The sequence below is a fragment of the Equus asinus genome, chromosome X (genome assembly GCF_041296235.1).
Source record: "Equus asinus isolate D_3611 breed Donkey chromosome X, EquAss-T2T_v2, whole genome shotgun sequence".
Classification (NCBI taxonomy): Eukaryota; Metazoa; Chordata; class Mammalia; order Perissodactyla; family Equidae; genus Equus; species Equus asinus.
Genome location: NC_091820.1, coordinates 26519628 through 26540783, shown reverse-complemented (window position 1 = coordinate 26540783; position 21156 = coordinate 26519628). Strand labels below are relative to the sequence as shown.

Here is a 21156-nt window from a genome sequence, read left to right as displayed (position 1 = left end):
TATCTCTGAGTGGTAGTGACCTTTTTTTTTTTTTGAGTTTCTTTTGTAAATCCAATTTTTGTCTTTGACTTCTTGAACTCTTCTCTGCTTTCTCCATTAAAAAGCCTTGTTACGCCATTCATCCAGTCATAAACAAAACTATTGGCCTTTTTTCTAGGAACTGATATTGAGCAATGAACAAGACAACCATAATCTCTAATCTCATTAGAGTTTATAGTCTGAAGTAGAGGGAGACAATTAATGGGAAATTATAATATGGTGGGATACATGCTAACCCAGAAATAGAAAGTACAAGAGAGAGCATAGGGTGTCAGGGACAGCCACCTGGAGAGGGAGATGTCCACATTTCCGAGGTAAGACTCAAAGGATAAATGTAAATTAGCCAGTAAAAGTAAGTTGAGGATGGGATTATTCTAGGAAAAGTGAACAGCATGTTTAAGGCCAAGTATCAAGAGGGACATAGTGTACTCTGGGACAGGAAAAATAAAATTCCTCTATCGCTTGTGCAAGGTGTAGAAGACACCAGCAGGGACTATGAAGGGACTTTTAAGCCATATTGATGAGTTTGAATTTTATCCTAAGGAAATAAAGAATCACTAGAGGATTTTAAGCAGAGAACCATCATTTCATTTTAGTAAGAACACTGTAGCTACTTTGCAGATGGGTAGTGGCAGGGTAGGATACCAGCCAAGAATCTAGTACCATATTTGAGGCAAGAGATGGTATTGACCTCAACTAGGATAATGATGGTGGGGAAAGGGATAAAAGGATAGAATCAAGAAATATTAGGGGGGCCGGCCCAGTAGCATAGTCCTTAAGTTTGAGTGCTCTGCTTTGGCAGCCCGGGGATCACAGGTTTGGATCCCAGGTATGGACCTAGCACCACTCCTCAAGACATGCTGTGGTGGCATCCCACATAAAGTAGAACAAGATTGACACAGATGTTAGCTCAGCAGAAATTGTTCCTCAAGCAGAAAGAGAAAGATTGGCAACAGATGTTAGCTTAGGGCCAATCTTCCTCACAAAATATTTTAAAGAAAGAAAGAAGTGTTAGGAGGTAGAAGAAAGGATTCGTGATTGGTTGAGTGATTAAATGTAAAATGGTGGACATGATAGAGGAAGAAGAAATATCCAGAATTATGCCTAATAAAGGCAATGATTAATTATAAATCACTGAAATAGGAAAAAAAATACAGAGAAAGAGAAAAAGCAAATTGGGAAAGTGGGAAGTAGATGAGAAGGGGACACACAATGGGTCCGTAATTGGTCTGTTGTTGTTTTGGTGGCTGTAGGACCTCTAAGTGGAAATGTCAAGTAGGGCAATATATAATCAAGTGTGGAGATCAAGGAGGAAATCTGGACTGGAGATGGAGAGTTGAGAGTTGTGAGTATATGAAGTTTATTGAATCTGAGAGTATGAGTAGAATGAGAAAGAAGGAAAGCCTAGTACAAAATCCTAAAAAAGATTTATGGTACAGGTAGAAATAATGAGAACGCCCTCCCCACTCCTGCAGCGTCACAAGACTTCCAGCTCCTTTTCCCTTGGTCCAGAGGCCTTTAGCCTTATTCTTGCTTTAGTAACATTGTGTTCCAAGTTGACTTCATTACAGAGTAGTGACATCTCCAATATCTTGTAAGCTTAAGAGCCAACATTTATATTCTTTATGTAGTATCTAATATTCTTTATATCATATAAAAAGCAGGATCATTTTTAAACCACCAGTCATGGTCTTTGGGAAGGATAGTTCTTTTGTACCAGATAATCATGTCTACCTATTGTATAATAAAGAAAAATACTTTATTTGATGCGTAACTTAAGGAATTCTCAATAAGTTGCCTGTCCCCTTCCTTACTTTTATAATTACTCTTTTAAAGGTGAACAGATCCTTGAAGGGAGTCTCTGCAATCTGTTCAGCATGCTATTTATACTTGAAAAGTGTTAAATTATCCTAATCATACTTATAGTAACAATCAAGATTCATTGCAGCTATATTAGGATTACTTATTATTTGTTCTACTTCAGCAGTAACGCAAATCCAATTGTACAAGCAATTTCCATAATCCAAATGGTGGAAGAAAGTAGGGGAAAAAAAGACCATGCAAAACTGGTTGAAATAGTATTCAAAATAAATCCTTAACCAGATGGTTATCTAAAATTCTCTTTGAAAAGGAGCTGGTTCTGAACAGATTGTATATGTGTCTCACTAGTGGAAGTGGATTATCTATCTTGAATTGGATTGTGATGACGATGACCCTATTCTAAGTAAACCAAATCTCTTGAACTATATAATGAGATCAAGAGGAACATTCGGCCTGAGAACGACAGATTGCAATGACTGAAATGATTTCACCAATGTTTTTTTCAGCCTCTTTCCTTGATGTGCATAGTATTGTGGTTTTGGCCTGCAGAAATTTTGGATCCTTTAGTTCTGTGTGCTAATTCTTTTTTCTTATTTTTATTTTTTTAAGTAGAACTGAATGAGTGGCAGGAAGCTGCGAAATCTATCTTACAGAAAGGTGATTGCGGACGAATCTGGAATCTTTATTTACTTTGCAGCAGGATTGCAAAAAAACTATAATGAGCAAACATTTAACTGATTCATTCTTATTTTTTCTTTTCTTTAGGCTGTGAGGAGGCAAAAGTTGCTTGAACAGAGTATCCAGTCTGCCCAGGAAATCGAAAAATCCTTACACTTAATTCAGGAGTCCCTCTCATCCATTGACAAGCAGTTGACAGCTTATATTGCCGACAAAGTGGATGCAGCTCAAATGCCTCAGGAAGCCCAGGCAAGTAGAACTAGGATTGAGCTTCTGCTCTTTTGTTTTAATTATCTGAGCAAGAATGCTGAATTTCTAACTTACAATTTATTTAACTAGCTGTACAGAGAGTTATTTGGTTGACTAATTTGAATATTTGGAGATAAGCAGCAAAAAGAACTCTAGATTAGTACTAAGATTTATTTTTGAAAGTATGTAATGGGGGAATTTGAAATAGAGACACTTAAAAGACAGGGGCGCTGTCACACCGAAGTCTGTGTTTATCAGTATTTTCAGACTATTCTTAAGCTAGAAGGAAACCATAGCAATGTAAATTGTAAAAAAAAGTATTTTTAGTGGTACTATTAAAAATGCAGTCTCAAACATTTTATTATCAACTCATCTTTGTTATCTTGGAATCACAAGTCATATGATCTCTATATTGTTCTACATTTAATATGTTGCAAGTAATTAACAAGAAATTAGAGATATAAACTTACATTTTATTACTAATAGTCATGCTATATATACTCACATGTACTCACACACACACACATTCAACTCTATTCAGTCTTAATTATGAAATGTGGTAAACTAGTTTTTCTAGAATAAATCTAAGTTGACTTTATACTGAGTAAGTTTAGGCTATATCTAAATTAACTTTCACCTGGGAAGTATTTTTTAAATGCTTTATTTCTATTTTAAATAACATTTAAATATACATAAAGTATCATAGGTATTATTTATTTAAATGTCTTTAGGATTTTCTGATAGTAAAGTACTGTGGCAACTTTTCAAATCTTCTGTGCATAGTATGAACCCAGTGACTTAGACCAATGTGCTATGATGTGAGGGGCATTAGAAGATTATCTACCCAGCCCAGAGGCCCTGTCTTCAGTAATTGGTGGAGATATCTGAATGTTTTTACTTTAAAATCAATTTTGGGGTAAAATATTGGATGTATCATCCATGGTTACGATGTAATTATAGTGCAGTGAATGACAGATAAATTGGTGTCCAGAGCATCAGTGTACACAATAGCACAGGTTAGTTTACCATATTGTCTGAGTTTGACCAAAAAAGTCCCTGAGAATGTGAGACAGAGTACAGATAGTTTTGATAGGCTTAGAAAGCCCAGAGCGGAGGGGCTTCTCATTGACCATTGCAATAGGGGATCAAGAAAGTGAAGTTTGGGAAGAATCCTGATCATAAAATCTTCAATAGCTTTTCACTGGGACAATGGTAAATACTCTGGTAACTGGGGGGATAGTAGCAAACACACTTGAGGATTTTAACTCCCCAGTATAAGCATTTCTTCAAACTTACATAAGTCTAGTCAAGTTCTCCAGCATTAACTACTCCTAAGACTGTCCCAGTTTGAGTCACATAGAAAATTTTATAGTCAGGCCCTAGAAAAATGCCTGATAGGAATGGGCAGTTGTTACTGAATTGAGAAGACTCACATGACTATAAACTGAGGACAAAGAAGAACTGCTTTCTTTAAATTGAGTGACATGAATTTGGAGGAATGTTTCATTAAAGGCTCATGACTTTCTGAATGTAATTAAGGAAAACTCCAAACAATATAAATATTCAATATTAAAACTGGACATTTGTACTATAAAATGTACAGAGTTATTTTTTGAGGCTTGTAGAACCAAGCTATGAGCAGCAAATTTGAGATAGGCAAAAGCTATTATTGTCTTTGACAAAAATGGAAGCTTTTAGGAAAAAAAATCTTGTTTAGCTGAAAGGGTTGTGGACCCTGAGTGTTTTTAATTTAGATATGAATGCAGGATTCTACAAACAAATATAACATACAAGTTTCTGATAACATAATATAAGGTGTTTTGTTTGGTTTTCTCAAGTAAAAAGGCTAGAGTAAAAATACTATTAATTATAGCAGTTCAAATTACTTGCAAATAACAGCACACAGGTAAATTAAGAAATTTCAAATCTACTTGAAAAAAGATATTTTAGAGTACTAATGAGCTCATATCCATTTTCCATTTTCTGTGCCTTTCTGTAGTTGCACCTGCGTTTCCAAGATAATTCTTGACTTTGAATTCCCCAAATGATAATATTTCAGATTGGAAAATGACAGCCACCCAAAAGCTATTGAAACATTCTTCTCCAAGATTTTATTTTAAGATGACAACAAGTGACTTGTTTGCTGGAACAGAGTTATCGAGTACTCAGATTTACTTCAAGGATTGCATTTTCTGAAGCTCAATTTGAAACTCCCTTGAAAGAAACAAGTAGAGAGTAAAGAGGTTGTCTGTGAAGTAAGAACTTAAGCACAGTATGTCAGACAAAGAACCCACTAAGAATGCCACTCATATGACATTTTTCTAAGCATATATAACTGGGGCTAGTTTTTATGCTTTGTATTAATAAAAAGCAATGTGTTTCTTTAAATTTGCATAAAAGTTTATTGCTAATTAAAAGATTAGTAGGCTTAGCTTTCCCTTTTCAGAAATGGAGTATTTAGTTTAATACATCACTGAGGAGCAGGGCAAAATGAATGGCATTGCCATATTTGGTCATCTTCAATGTGTGCTCAGATTTCCTGTCACATACCGGCCATGTAGATTTGTGGATGTCTGACTCCACCGTGTGGTGCACTGGTAGTTTTGCTACTAAATTTAAATTTCTTAATAGAGCCTTCTTTTTCTGCCTTTTAAGATTGTTTGAGAATCTCAGGTGTAAAAAATTCTCAATATTGAGGAAATGTATAGAATGTGTATAACTTTGTGACAGGTATTCTCTTATATGTAAAAGTAGAGTAGATTGAGATACTTCCTTGGATTCCACTTGCATTTATAACTGAAAGGCAGAAATGAGCTTCCCACTGCCTCAGCATGTTAATTGATCAGTTATCTGTCATGATAGAGAATTAGGCCTTCTAATTCTAAATTGGGTTTAAAATATTTTACTTTTTTGTTTAGTGACATGAGTTTACAGGAGTAAAGCTTAATCTTTTAGACAATAAAACTACATACTGCAAGGATATCAGAGCATACATTGACCTGAGTATTTTATTTCAAAAAACGTAACTCTTAACCAAACCAAAATCTTAAATCTTATGACCACAGTATCAGCTTCCCAGTGCCATCCCATATAAAGAGAGATTTTTCTTAAAGTACAAAGTTAAGATGACATCTTATTGATTCAAATAGAATAAAGCAAATGGGGAAAACTCTTCTAGACATAGAAATCAGAAACTTACGAACTGTTTCAAAAATAGTATGATTAAAATATAAAAACCTATGAGTGTTTCTTTGAAAAAGTTTTACAGAATAAAACTCATCAAATTCTCTAACTGCAAAGAAACACATGAATGTAGGTGTTTACTCCCTAATTTTCCTGAAGAACATATTGAAACACAGAGATTTAGTTTTAGCATCTAAGGTCTGGAAGCAAAAATCCAAGTACCCAGGCCTCACTCAAGGCCAATCACGTCAGAATCTCTGGGTGGACTCAGTCATCAGAATTTTTAGAAACTCCCCCAAACGATTCTAACATGTAACCAAGGTAGAGAACAACTTTGGATACTTCATTACTGGTAATGGCTGAATTGCTCCAGTCTTTTTTTCACGTTACACTTCGCACAACTGTTTGATAAAGATTCTCACCTATGGCTGTATCAGGATATCAGGATTTCAGTGAGATGGATTTGGGGTGGAGATCAAACTACTGGTGACTTTCTCTCCTATTTCGATTATCCCCTTACTCTTATGAGAAATGGGTAAAGCTAGAAAACATAGATGAGATCTCCCGCATGAAGAAATTAATTTAGACAAATAGAATTTTCAATATGGATGTGTGAAGATGAACTTGGCTTGGTTTTCTTGTTTGCTCCTTTTTTTTTTTTTTTCTAAAATTCCACCTATATTAATGTGCCAGTTAGCTTGGATGCGCCTCTAAATCATTGTAGGAGCCATGACAACTATGTCTAATTACAGCCTATATGAATAGTCTGTAATTCTTAAAATTATGAAGATACTTCAATCTGCACTTCTTTTCCTTTTCCAGTAATTTTCTATTTTGAATCTCCAATATGTAAATATGGGCCAACATGGGTACCTGTTGAAATACTCCATATCATTATGTGTTGATGCACATTTTATGGAGGAGAACATGACGCTGTTACTTGGATTGCCACAAGAAGCAGTGTGGGCTTTCCTAGCAGTGATTGCAGTAGCTAAACTCTTCTATTTCTTTTGTCCTGCAAACTCTTGATCCCATCAACCTCAAGTCCCGCAGAGTAGATTTGTGTGCATGAGTAAAGCGAAAAAATAGAGCAATTTAGGAAACAAATAGATTATCATCAATGGAGAGGACCTAATAATCAACATAGAAAAGTGCTCCTGTATTTCACTCATCAAGCTAGGACTTTTGGGTATTCCAGGTCTACTACAGACCAGATTTCTTCCATCTCTTTTTCCAGCTCATTCACAATGTAGCTAAAACTTAGTATCAATAAAGAGAAAAAAGGGATCTTGTTTTTACTAGAGAAATGTTAAGCCTATTGTATTAGCTGCACACCAAAATAATTCATAAGTGAGATATTCTTGTGTTTATTGAAGCTAAATCTTATAACTCACTTTAAATATATTTGGTCATATATAAATGTAAGCATTGCAAACTATCAAAATCAATGGCTTAAAAAATAAAGACCAAAATGCAGGTTTTGGTCTCTCCAGATTAAGCTTGACTTAATTATGGAATAAAAAAGACTTTTAAAATGTAAATAAGCACGTTTGATTGCCAAATGGCTCAGAACGGTCTAACTTTGCAGCCTACTTCACTGATTTATGAGTGTAAACCTACATAGAAAAATTCATTCAGGATTTATGTGATAATGAAATAATTTAACTACAGAAGAAGAAAATGGTGAACTATTACAGAAATTTGGGTCCTAGTGCTAAACCCCATGTAACTGTAAGAGAAATATTTTCTTTTCTTTCTCCCTGGCAACATAGATATCATGATAAACACAATGCAATTAATTTTAAGTCTGCTCTAACATTGAAATACTGCCTCTGTATGTTACTATATAGAACTGATTACTCCCCAATTTAGAATGACTATTATTGTTATTTTGACACGTGTAATAGTGTGGGAAATAACCACAAACAAGAGTTGCAGAAGATGCAAAAGATTAGAAACGTGCCACACATCATTGACTGTACTTGGAAAACCCACACAGTGTCATGTCCTTACAGGATGTATAATGATAAGGAAATGGACATCTTTCACATTACAAACTCAAAAGTCTACATCCTAAGTCTGCAGTTAAATTGTAGCATCCTATTTTCGAAAATCTCTCTACAAGTGCTAAATATAAAGGTGAAACCAGCAACAGCGTAGTATGGTCACAGTGAAGATCTGCAGGACTCTGAATATTTTGAGGCAATTTAGATTCGACCTGTTTTTCCTATTTTCTCTTATACAAATGGATATTTCTTGCAAAAATAGCTGACAGAGAAGTTATACATCTAAAATGCGTACCCAGATAACACTTGTCATAGCACGCCCTGCTCTGTTTTCTTTTTAGCATTTATGACTGTTTTTCTTACTTATTTTTAATTTTGTTCCCTGTCCGCCTCCATTCCTTACCCACCAAAGGTCAGCTACAAGAAAGCAGGGCTACGGAGCAGGTCCTCAGTAAATATTTGGTGCATTCATTCAATTCCACAAAGATTTGGTCACTAAGTATGTATTGGCCAGACGAATGTGCCAGGAACTGTAAAAAAAAAAAAAAAAAAAAAAAAAATAGGCAAAAAAGTAGGCAAGCTAAAAATGGGCCTTGCCATCTTGCCACTCATAAGATAGCAGGAAAATGATGAAATTTAAAGAATTACTGGCCTACCAAGGTTATCGTATCATCAAGAACTGTTTTTAAAATCGAACTGAAAAGTGCTTTATGATATTGTCAAGGTTTGGAGCTTTGGAAAGACTTCCAGAATATTTCAAGTAGTACACAATAGAATTTTTCACGTGAAAAGGAAGGGTTAGTGGAAAGTACATATTCCAGCCTATCCATATATTACATATTTTCAAGGACTGTACTGTGTGAATGGCTACTATTTTCAAGGCATCCGCGTTATTTTATTTGATCATTACAACAAGCTAATGAGGTAGATAAGTCAGATATTTATGTTTAAGCGAATAATTGAACAGGCTAGATTGGTGATTTAGGAGTTACTGCAAATGGACACACAGAATCAGTTGGGGGAAATAGAAATGTTCTAAAAATCAAATTGGGGCAGTGGTTGCACAATTCTGTAAATTTACTAAGATTCATGGAATTGTAAATTTAAAACAGGTGAATTTTGTGGTATGTAAATTATACATCAATAATGCTAATTTAATAAGAGACTAATAAAGATCGTCTCAAGTAATATATTTTAAAAAAATACTTTCAGGTTACCAGTAACTTTTTCACTTCATTGTTTTGATGTATAGTGAAAGGTGAAATGTGAGGAATTTTGTTAAATAACCTGGACTTAACTTAAATGGTAGATATTGATCGACCATACTAGTGTTCACTATAAGATCTTATGTAGTAATATCATAATGTTTCAATTATTCATCTTCTAGTGCATTTAATAGATTTCACTTCTAAAGCATTTTTACTGAAGCTGGGACTTTGACTCAGATCTGCTTTCTCCATTTTGATGATTAGCTCTCTACCAAGCAAAATTTAAGCTATAACTACCACAATCCCCTAATATTTCTATGCATTATTCCAAATTTCCCCCCAAAGTTTTGTCTCTCCACTTATCTAATTTTAAAAGTAACCATAGTGCCTATTTGTAATGGACTATTCTATTATCATCACTATTATTTTCATTATCATTCTTATAACTAAGAATAACATCATTTCTCAGGCATAATAAGAGAAATAATTCCACACAAAGTTCACTTTTTTATTTTTAAAAGGTAGTATCATCAAGTTTACTTATAAAAATTTACATGTTTTTCCCTTCTGGGGATTTATGGCCCACTTTTTTTCTTTTCGGAGCTTAGAAGTTTAACCCGAACTTAATAAACCACAGAAATCTGTTTTTCCAGAAATCTGTTAATATACCACAGCACTCATATGTCAAGGAACAAGTTTGGGAAACACTAAAATAGAATGTTTCCTTCATACCACTCCTCCCCCCATTCCTATTAGCGTAGTAGGAGTGGGATGGAAGATGGTCATCAGGTAATTTCTTAAAGTTCCTAACACAAAGTTCCACCACAGTACTTATAACTGAACTAAGGCAATAGCTAAATGTACTTTGGTGGTCTTAAGATGTTTGCTATGATTGCATAAATTTACACACACATGTAATGTATATGTATATATGCACACACACATACACAAATCTATATTGCTTAATGAATATGTATGCCTCACAAACCTGAAAAGAGCCTGTGGTTAAGTTGTTAGACTCTAACAAGCTCTTCGGCCTGTTGCGTATTCCTGATAAAAGTCAAAACTTCTCCGTCTGACGAATCTTAGTTTATAAGTAACATACTTTCTAATTCATCTAATCAAATTATAGGAATTTTTTTCAAATAGTAGTAAAAAGCCGTGTGAATGTCTTTTCTACTTATTGAATAATTATAAAGTATCATGTGAAACTTTTCAAAATTATATGCTCACAATCATAATTACATGATTATCATGTCCCTTATGTTTTAAAGTACAAATTATCTAATACCCTTTAGTGCATTTTTTGCCTTTAATTTTGTGAGTTTGAGTTGTATGTGGCCATTTCCCCTTCTTGAGGGTGCCATTTCAAAATTACTATCTGTTGAAAAATTTCTAATGTAACAGTGTTAAATTTCTCCATTAATAGTCTCAACATGACATCTTCTAATATTTTTTCTTTCTGAAATATTTTAGTTATTTTCTTGGGAATCACTCTTTATTTGACATCACAAAAGCCCTTATAATTATTTGATATGAAGTTTCCTTTATTCCATTAAATATTTTAGATGGCTACAGTTTAATTTTGCTTGCCATCTTCTGTCATTAATTTGATATATGAGAATGGTCTGATGAGGTAAATCATGATAAAAAGCCCTGCTCTCTGCTCAGTTAATTGTAAAGTGCTATATTGGAAATGTCATTAATGTTTGATTGATTTTTAGTTCTATAATTTGCCCTTTACCATCTTTAGTGGAAAAATGGTTATTTCCATTTCCATTGTTGTTTCTTATGAACATAATTACTGTATTGTCAGATGTCTTTTTTTGGTAATGGCATGATGATATAATTTGCTTTATGTTATTTCACTTTTATGAAGAAAAATTAGTGATCCTGAAAGGTATTGCATTGAGAACTCCTATTAGAGCATACATGGCTGTTTCAAATCAGTAGCCCTGATTTGCTGCTTCCTTTCATTTTGCTTCTGTTGGAAATGATTGATTTTATATGAAGCCACGCTGACAATTTCACAAGATCCGTTGTTTGTTTTCTTCAAACACTTACCATCCATATCCAGGTAGATGTATATTTTAGGTGAAAATACAAATCAAATTTTATAGCCTTTAGCTCTTGAGCAGATCTTGCAAATCTGAAAGCTAAGTATGGAAATCATTTTCCTTTGGATTAAATCTTCCGTTCTCAATGTTTTCTTTCACAATATTCTTTTTTTTCATTATCTGATCATAATGTCAGGAAAGATAATGTAATGTTGGTCATTTTTATTAGAAGGATTTTTAAGTAGGAGATAATCCGTTCTGCCTGGAAGTTTCCATAATACTCTGTTATTTAAACAAATCGCTTATCTATTTCACAATAAGCCTGCCCTCAAAGTGATAAGCAGTTTTTAATTATGTGGTTCCAGAATAATAAAGTAAGTGGTAAACGATATCCTAAGTACAAACTAAAAATGAATTATCAGTTCAAAGTAAGAATCGTGGAATTAATTTGTAAAAGTGCCAGCTAAATATAAGTGTGATGCGTATTATACAACCTTCCCAAAGTGGAATCAATTGGAAATATGTATCCATTTTTATTTTATAACTTTAATAATGAATTATGGTTAGCGAATATATTCATTAAGTATATTAGATAGCTCTTCCCAAATCTACTTGTGTGATTTGCTCTGCCAAAAAAAGCAAAAGGATAATTTGAACAAAGAACTATATTCCTCTTGGATATCGCAATGTATATTAATATATAAAATATGATGAGAAGTTCTATAGTACAGACACATGCTTATCCTTAATTTCCAAAATATATTTGGCCACGAAGCTCTTTTCATGCATGATCTACTTAATTCATAAAGAAATTTTGATCTCTAATCATATTGGAACAGCACTACAGATATGAACATTTTTCTAGAAGTGCTGCCTATAAATATGATAAAGTCTCAGTTCTATATGATGTTCAGCCATGATTTTTTCAATTTTAATGATTTTAGTAGTGGTGACCTTTCTAAGAATATAGAAATTCATCCTCTCAACAGTCTATCTAACTACTTAATATAGATATGAACATTTCAAAGTCCATATAATGTTTTGCACCTAGTTCCAAATTGCCACACTTTCCTTTTGCTTGTTACTTGGTCCTTCACATCCCCTGGTGACAGATAAAAGTCAAGTATTTGGTTGTATGTTTCTATTGTTTATGTATCATGACAACAGTATGACTCATTTGGAAAAATGTAGAATTTATCATCGGAAGACCTGTGTTTCAATGATCACTTAAGTTATCTTGACTTTGTTTTGTAATGCCAAGTTACTAGAGGCAGCTTTGAGGGGCAGTCTTGAAAAAAAAAAAAAGATATACAAATTATAAATACAAAGTTAAATGCTGAGTTATAGAAGAGTCTTTTGCAGGTGAGGAGCCCTAAAACTTAAGGTTCAATAGCTTCACATTAATTCCTCCTGGAGATAGTGATTCTTACCCACATCCAGTCTTTTCTTTCATAAAAGTAAGCATACTCCCTCTGCACACTCCAAACTCAATCTTTGCTAGTGTGGTTCCCATAGCCTGGAATGAGATCCCATTTTCTTATTCTCTACTCCTCCAAAACCCTTTCTCAACCATATGTACTTTAAATTATGCCAATTTCCTAAAAATTTACCAGATTTTATAGTAGAAATTAATATTACCCTTTGCTTTTATCACCTAGCATTAGTTTTTCTATTATATACATACATGTCTGCTTTGTAATTTACTTATTTCTCTATGTTCTGTTTCCATAGAACAAAGCTTCCTTAGGAATAGGCTCAATGGTTTTGCTCTCACTCTGTGCACTTGAGCAGTAGATGCAGAACTTGTTTATTGAATTGACGAACTAGATACTATTAATATACAAATAAGATTAAATATCTGTTTTGTCTGATAGATGTCCATTTGGAGGCTACTGTTGTTTTTAAATCATAATTTAAAAGGCAGGATAATTGTTTAAAGGGCATTGAGTTAGCTACTTCCTAGCTATATTACCTTGGACAAGTCAACATGTCTACTCTCATTTGTAAATGAGGATGATAAATACTTATCTTAGTTTGAATGGGCAATTAAATGAATTTATGTAAAGTGTTGGTACATAAACTCACACAAACGTCTGCTTGGTGATGATAATGATGATGATTTCCTACACTGCTCTTCTCTTATCCCTCTAGTGTAAAAGGCCAGTGGAGTATGTGTCTATTTCATTTTCTCCTCTACTATACCTTGGGTGATGAACAGATGAAAGAGTTGAAAAAACAGGTAGACATACACCATTAAGTATCAGGCCCTCAACTCTCTGAATATCTTTTTGTTTTTCCCTCATCAATTTCCTTTCCCAGTCTCCATAATGGTTATTCAACCTTCATCTCTTTCCTTTAGACTTTTCCTCGACCCTCTCCTCGCTCATCTTCAGCAGATACCAGGGGTCTCATCCTTATAAAACAAATAGTATATAATGACACTGACAATTTATGAGTAAATGTGCAAACAACTTGAACAGGTATTTTTACATAAGCTACCACATCTAATCTTTTTGACTAAAACCAGTGTAGCTATCTACTGCACACATGAGAATTTTTCTGGATATGTGACTACAAATTATGATAAAGCTTCATTGCTGGCTTGTAATTATCATCCTCAGTTTAGAGATGAGAAAATTGAGGCTCAGGAAAGTTTGGTGCTTTGCTCAGGCGGCAAGTCAGAGTCCTGAGATTTAAGTCTAAATTTCTCTTAACATTATTCTGTTCTGATTCCCAGAGAACATCAAGTAAGAAACATTCCACTTCCTGTCTCTCCAAATCCAAAATAGATCTTTATGTGTTACCTTTGGATTCTTAAAAAGCGACACCTCTCATCCTGTCAATATTTTTCCATTGATTTTTGATCTTTGTCCTTTACTCCATTTCCTCTTGCTTCCCACAGGGTTTTTCTAATCAATTATCCTCTTACGTTTTTTTTTTTTAATTGCTTTTTCTATCGGGTCCTCTCACATAGCCTTAAAATGTGTTCAAGTCTCGTTGGCCTGAATTTCATTATGTAGAGAAACAAAAGTCTTCAAAAATGATTTCAATGATTTTTATAAGGATGCTTCCTCATCCTTAATCAGTTTTCAGCCCTTGAAAGCCTGATTTCTGCTCTCACCATCCACTGCCTCTGTTCTAGCTACGGTGCTCATTGATGAGCTGATGTGCCCTTGTTAATACTTGTCTCATTTGACCTGTCTCAAAGTTGACGTTGTTGATCTCTCCCTCATTCTTAAAACTCTTGTATCACTTGATTTAAGTGGCACCCTCTCTCTTTCCTGGTTCTTCCTCTTTTAGATTGTTCCTTCTCTTTCTTTAGTGCTGTCCTTCTTCTCCACAGTCCTTCAATTCCAGTGTTTTCCGTAGTTCCTTCCTAGCTGTCCCTTTCTACTTCCCTTTAATGTTTGAGCACACTAAAAGAAATATTAGTGTTATATTAGTTAGTGAAATATTAGCAATTATACAAGTATACATTGCTTTTTTGAATATGTGTACACACATTTGTAGCTATAATTATTAATAAAATGCAAGTTCATTTCAAAGTATTATTGAATTTATAGTGACAGTCTCTCACTATCATTATTGGATTGAGTATAAGCAGTAGAAGTATTATCTGTGATTCCGATCAATTTTAAATTTTAAACTTTATCTTCACATTGAAAATCCTGGAAACCTTTCATTTAGACCATGAGGTTATTTAATACCTGATTCTTACGTACATTTCCAGTTATATTTCTGCCAATGTGCATTCATTCCCCAAACTGTTCATGCTGTTCAGTGCCTCATCTCTGCACCTTATTTTCCCTTAATCAGGCATGCTTTTGTTTTTATAACTTTCATCTCCTTACATATCCAGTATGCTATTCAGGATGCTTAGGTACGAGTAACAAAATTGAATTAACTCAAGCAAAAACCAAAATGGGGGAGGGAGGTTTATCATAAGGATATAGGAAAGTCTCAGGAAAACCAAAGGCAGGAATAAAGCTTTGACTCAGGAAGGAACTGGAACCTGTGTTTTGGTTACTTGTAATGACAATTTATCATAATTTTCGAGCGGTTTTGTGGTTGAAAAGGTTAAGCTGGGCCTTTTCTCTTGGGGTCTTTCATGTGATTGTAGGCAGTTGTTAGCTAGTATGATAGCAACCTGTAAGCTCAACTAGGGTGGATGTCCAAGATGACTCACTCATATGTCTATCAGTTGGTGATCATTGTCAGGTAAAAGCTCACCTGGCATTGTTTACTGAAACACTTACCTATGAACGCTCTGTATGACTTGGGCTTCTCAGAGCATGTCAGATGGGTTCTAAGAGACCACCCTAAGAGTGAGCATTCCAAGAAGGCAGAAGTAGAAGCTGCTAGCCCAGTTAAGGACTTTTCCTGTAACTGGCAGAGCAGTTTTACCCTATTCTATTGGTCAAGGTAGTCAAAGGACCAACCTAGATTTAAACAGGTGAGGAAATAAACTCCACCTCTTGATGGGGGAGTGGTCAAAGGAGCATGTGCTGGAATTATTGTTGTGGCCATCTTTGGAGAATACCATCTCTTTTAGCCTATGATTGGAAGCCATCAGTATTTTTGTTTCTACTTCTCTTTCTATGTATCTGCTTCTTTCTTCTCTCTCATTCGTGGACCTTTGCTATTCCTCAATTGACGATGCAAACTAGGGACTTCCTCAGCACAGTCTCCTAGCATACATGCCGCAGTCCCAAGCACCCACAGAATATGACCAGACTTTCTTCTGTCAGTTCTGAGAGGAAATATGATGGTCCTAACTGGGCACAAGCATTCTCCATGTTCTAATCATCCATGACTTGGAGGTGGCCAAAGTTATGTGGCAGAGACTTGGTTGTTATTGACTCGTCTTTTTGAGGGAGTAAGCATTTTCCACCTGAAATGTCATGACCATATACCCCCCCCAAAACATCTGCTACTCCCAGCAATGCTTGCTAATTATTCAGAGTTCTACTTTAACATCACCTCTCCATTACATCCATTAACTTCCCTGTATAAGTGTCACTCCACTCTACATACTTCCATTAAATTTTGTAGATTTTTTAGCATTTCTAGCACTGTGCATAATGTTACCATGCATTAACGTCAGTCCCTAACTCCTAGATTCTCTGGTTTCTGGAGAGTAGTACATACCGCTATTTCTTACACAAGGTAGTTCTTCAACTAGCTATTATGTATACTATAGAGTATGTAGTTATTATATGTATTATATATAACATCTAGTAAAAGATAATATGCTTTACATGAGTCTTTTATCTATTTTAAGCCAGAATTCTAATTACTGAAGTAATTTATATTTACTTTACCTTTATAATTGTTAGGATTGATACGCTAATGAATAATATTAAGGTATATCTATATATTTATAACCTTGTATCCTAAGTAACTCCTTCATCACTTAACCCATTTTCTTGGGATAATTCTCATCACTCATTGCAGGGTTGTAGGTCTCTGCAGTAACTGCCAACCAAACTACTGTCATTTTCTAATAATATGTAAGAGTTGACTTCAATTGGTATAAATTAGGTTATACTAATAAGTATTTTACAAATTGTTTTGCATGGAAATTTTATGGGCAATGTAGTCTAAGTTAATCAATTTCTTCTTCTCTAACTTATTTATGATAATCTGACAGTGACTGAATTTTAAATAAGAATAATTTGGCCACTAGCTGATGTTTGCTGGATCTCACAGAAATAAATGAATGAATTTATTGTTTTGGTCTCTGCACACTGCAGGATTTGACCTGTAACTGGCTCAGAAGTGTATAAGTCAAATACAGACATACTTTTGAATATAACGATCAAAAATATCTTTACTCAATATAGAAATATATTAAAGTTAATTGAAGTTCAAAAATCGAACTCTATAGGAAGCGGTTAAGTATCTATCAGACAGAAAGTAGTCCCAATTGAGGCATTTGCCTTCTCTTTCCTAGATCCATAGTTTCCCTGATATTTAAATGAAATATGGCACAGAATGACTGAGTAAAGATCCCTATTAAGGAATATTGTCCACATGCAACTTTCTTACTATATCTTATCCTTGTCACAGTTAGCTTTTTTTAAATAAAAGTTAACATCTTGTCTTTGATCAGATTTGAGGGTAAATTCAAAGATAAAACAGTATCAATTTTACGTATTAGATAAAAATAGATATTTCCTACTGAAAATGATATCTGAAATAGCTATTCATTATTACAGACTCAAAAGGATAATTTCTTTTTCATAATAACCCCAGTAGGAGGGAAATAAGTCATTTCATTTTTGATAACTGTTGGTAAGTTAAAAAAAAACCCTGTTTATTGTCATTTTAAAAGAGGCTACATTGTAATAATGGTTTAAGAGAGTCTCTGAATTCCATCTTCTTGGAAAATGAGCTGTTCTTTGCAATAACTTGTAGAGCATGATGACTAATATACTATTCCCCCAACAGAAAATCCAATCAGATTTGACAAGTCATGAGATCAGTTTAGAAGAAATGAAGAAACGTAACCAGGGAAAGGAGACTGCTCAGAGGGTGCTATCCCAAATTGATGTCGCACAGGTACATATTATTGCATAAACTGAGGAACTTGTACTTGAGTACTAAAACCGAGTCTATATTAGACAACTTGATTATTGAAAAATTTGGATTGAGGACATTATTTAAAAGCTACAATATGGTGTACAAATGGTACAGACTTTTTTGGTTTGTGTATTTTAAGGATAAAATAGATTAATAAAGTACCTTTTATTTAATATCGCCTTAAGAACAATTACTGAATTCTTCTCCCAAATGCATGTATTCCTTGTGCTGGACAAATGAAAAAAAGATTGCTTTGGTTTGTTTTTATTTTCATTCCCCTATATCTTCAAGAATAAAGGATATTGTTTGGAAGGAAAAGTTAAATCAGTGCTTTCTTACATTGTCTTTACAGAAAAAACTGCAAGATGTTTCCACGAAGTTTCGGTTATTCCAGAAGCCAGCCAATTTTGAGCAACGTCTACAGGAAAGTAAGATGATTTTAGATGAAGTGAAGATGCACTTGCCTGCGTTGGAAACAAAGAGTGTTGAACAGGAAGTAGTACAGTCACAGTTAAATCATTGTGTGGTACGTATATATTTCTGGTGACAAATTAATCAGCTACCCCTTGACTTACCTTATTAAGGAGTACCTGATGATTCCCTTTTATAGTATAAAATTGTTTTCATAGCTAAAATAATTATAGTATATAATTTTAAGGTTAAGAACAAAAATTAGCACAGGTGTATTGAGAGACAAGAGTTTTTACTGAAATAGTAGTCATTTAATACCTATTCTGTAGGTGACTTTTTTGAGTCTATAATTCTTTAAGTACTGTGCAGAATGTAAAAAGAAGTCTTTGTTTAATTCTTATGGGACTTTAAACGTATTTTAAAATATAAATTCTGAAAAGAAATAAATTAGTCTGGAAACAGCAACAGCAACAGTAGCTACAATAATAAAAACCATTCCAGAAATGAGTGCCAAGTAATTTAAGTGATCTACACAAGTCACCTCTAATTTTCAAGGCCACAAATTAAATGAGAGTTTAAAAACAAACAGCCAATGAAGGGCAAAAGCAACATTTCAATCCAGGTGCTCTTACTCCAAACCGCAGTGTCTTTCCATTAAACAAGTGCTGGATATACACTGAAATGCCACCAGACCACAAAGACAGAATAAAAAGGCATGAAAGGTACAATTAGCCTGTAGTGTAAATCTTTACTGGAGTTTGGGATTTCGAGCAGTGTCCTTTGTCTCAATTACTGGAAATTTACTGAGTCAGATGACTCCTCTGATAACATAAAGCTGAATTATGAGGGCATCTACTAGAGTACTATAAGTATTATTATAACTTTACGTGTACTATGGACTATCAGAGTAGAAATTCACATAAAATAAGAACACAATGTTATTAAGAGGAGAAAGAATTCTCTATTTTGTACTTTGTGTTTTAGGTATTGTTTCTGTATCTACTCCATAACGTAAATGAAAAAGAGACTCTTTAGATTCACGTAATCATATCATTATGAATGGGAAAATATATTTCTTTTTAACAAAAAAGTATACATATATATTTCTTTGTGTAAAATTATGAGGTCTTTTTTATTCGGTAACTTTTGTTCATAATACAGGCTGCATTTTAGTGACATCCTTATTATAAATATTCTAACCTCCAAAAAAGAAATTTCGAATATAACAATATATAGTTATTAGCTGATATTAAATGAATAACGTTAGAAATACATGAGAACATATCTCCTCTTAAATTTTGCAAATAGAATTGAAAGCAAAATGACCCAAGTATACTATCATTATGACTACATATATTCATGAAGGGAGAGCTGTTCATTCTCTTCTAGGAACAGGTCTCTAATGGTACCTCATAAAAGTTGCCTGCTAGTAAATATGAACTTGAAAACAACCCTCCTGCCCCCAGCTGTGACTGTGCCCTGACTTAGTGCAGAGGAAACAGCTCAAGGTCCTTGCTCAGTTTCTTTCTGGTTCTGGTTTAGATATCAGGACCAATTCAAGCAGTCCTTCCATAAGAATATCTTTTCTTTACAACTTTTATATTTTTTCATTACTTAAGATGCTCTATTGCATATACTGTAATCATGGCCTTTCCTTCAAGAAATTTTTCTTCTGTTAAAAACAGTCTTACCAACATGAAGACGAGTAAGAAGAACATTTCCCTTCCCTAGTGATAAGTATTTTCTCTGTCTATTGAATGACCTAATGTTAATGGTAACAGTACTTTGAATGAGCTTTCATCATAAAGGTAAATCATTGAGTTATTTTTTTTATTAAGTTTAAAGAGTAAACCATTTGGAAGTATCTCTGATTCCAGAATTTACAGAATTGATTCCCAACGTTGACAATTGATGATTTGAATGTTTCTAAATATCCAGCTATATTTATCATTTCTAAAATAGAAGTAAAATGAAGTAAAAAAATAAATCATCTAGAAAGATCAGCCAGAGCTCACAATTATTAATAAAGGAATGTTAACATCAAACAATCATCAAGGACAGAATTAAGATGGAAATAGATTATGTCTGTAGCCTTAATGAATAAGATAATTGCTCAGCCTTTGGGAAACGTTTTGTTTTAGATATTGATTTTAAACTGTAAAGGGAAAACAAATTCAATTTTGATTCTAATTCCAGGAAAACAGCAAAGACCCACCAGCAATTTTATTTCTTAGTGCCAATAAAATAAGTAGTTGTTGTTCAGACTTACCACTGAGCAAATTAAAGCAGCAATGTATAGTGTAAAATATTATGTGTGTATACATATATACACATATACTTACGTGCATGCATGTATGCATATATACATACATACAAAGACACATATCTTTCCAGAAAAATAACTGTGAGGCAAAGTTATGATACTTGTTTCATGAGCATTTGTTATGGCAGTATACTTTTGTGAAGCAATAAATGTGTTCTTTATAGTTGTGATGTATGTGCGGGTTTTAAATAATGTCTTTATAATTGTCTATATTTAATTGATCAGCCCAATGAAGAAAATAAATTTGTATAATCTAATTAACATATTTAAAATTGTCTTCCTTCCTTATATGTTATTTAATATGTATTGAACTTATAATCTGGAAATTTAGATGTTTTATCCCCGCTAAAAAGTAAGCTCCATGAGAACAACAGTGAACATGTCTGTCTTGGTCACCACTGATTCTCTAGTGACTGAAATACTGTCTGGTACATAGTAGGCACTCAATAAATACCTGGTGAATGAGTAAACAAATTTTTCCAAACTCACAGCTAGAATTACATAACTGCAGCATTTAAAATTGAAATCATACAACTTTTAGAAATGATCTTTATCAACTTGAACTGAAGAACTAAGTACATGTATGATGTACTCTTACT

At 33.8% G+C, this 21156-nt stretch overlaps 1 protein-coding gene across 12 annotated transcripts in view; it reads left to right on the top strand.

Moving 5' to 3' along the window:
• The window catches only part of DMD (dystrophin), a 2265680-nt gene that overhangs the window by 1068006 nt on the left and 1176518 nt on the right, over positions 1-21156 (top strand). For all 12 annotated transcript variants that reach the window (XM_070503127.1, XM_070503123.1, XM_070503121.1 and 9 more), the window contains 3 exons: positions 2626-2787; positions 17692-17802; positions 18176-18349. In XM_070503127.1, the coding sequence (XP_070359228.1) occupies positions 2626-2787; positions 17692-17802; positions 18176-18349 (447 nt within the window). The remainder of the gene's footprint in view (positions 1-2625; positions 2788-17691; positions 17803-18175; positions 18350-21156) is intronic.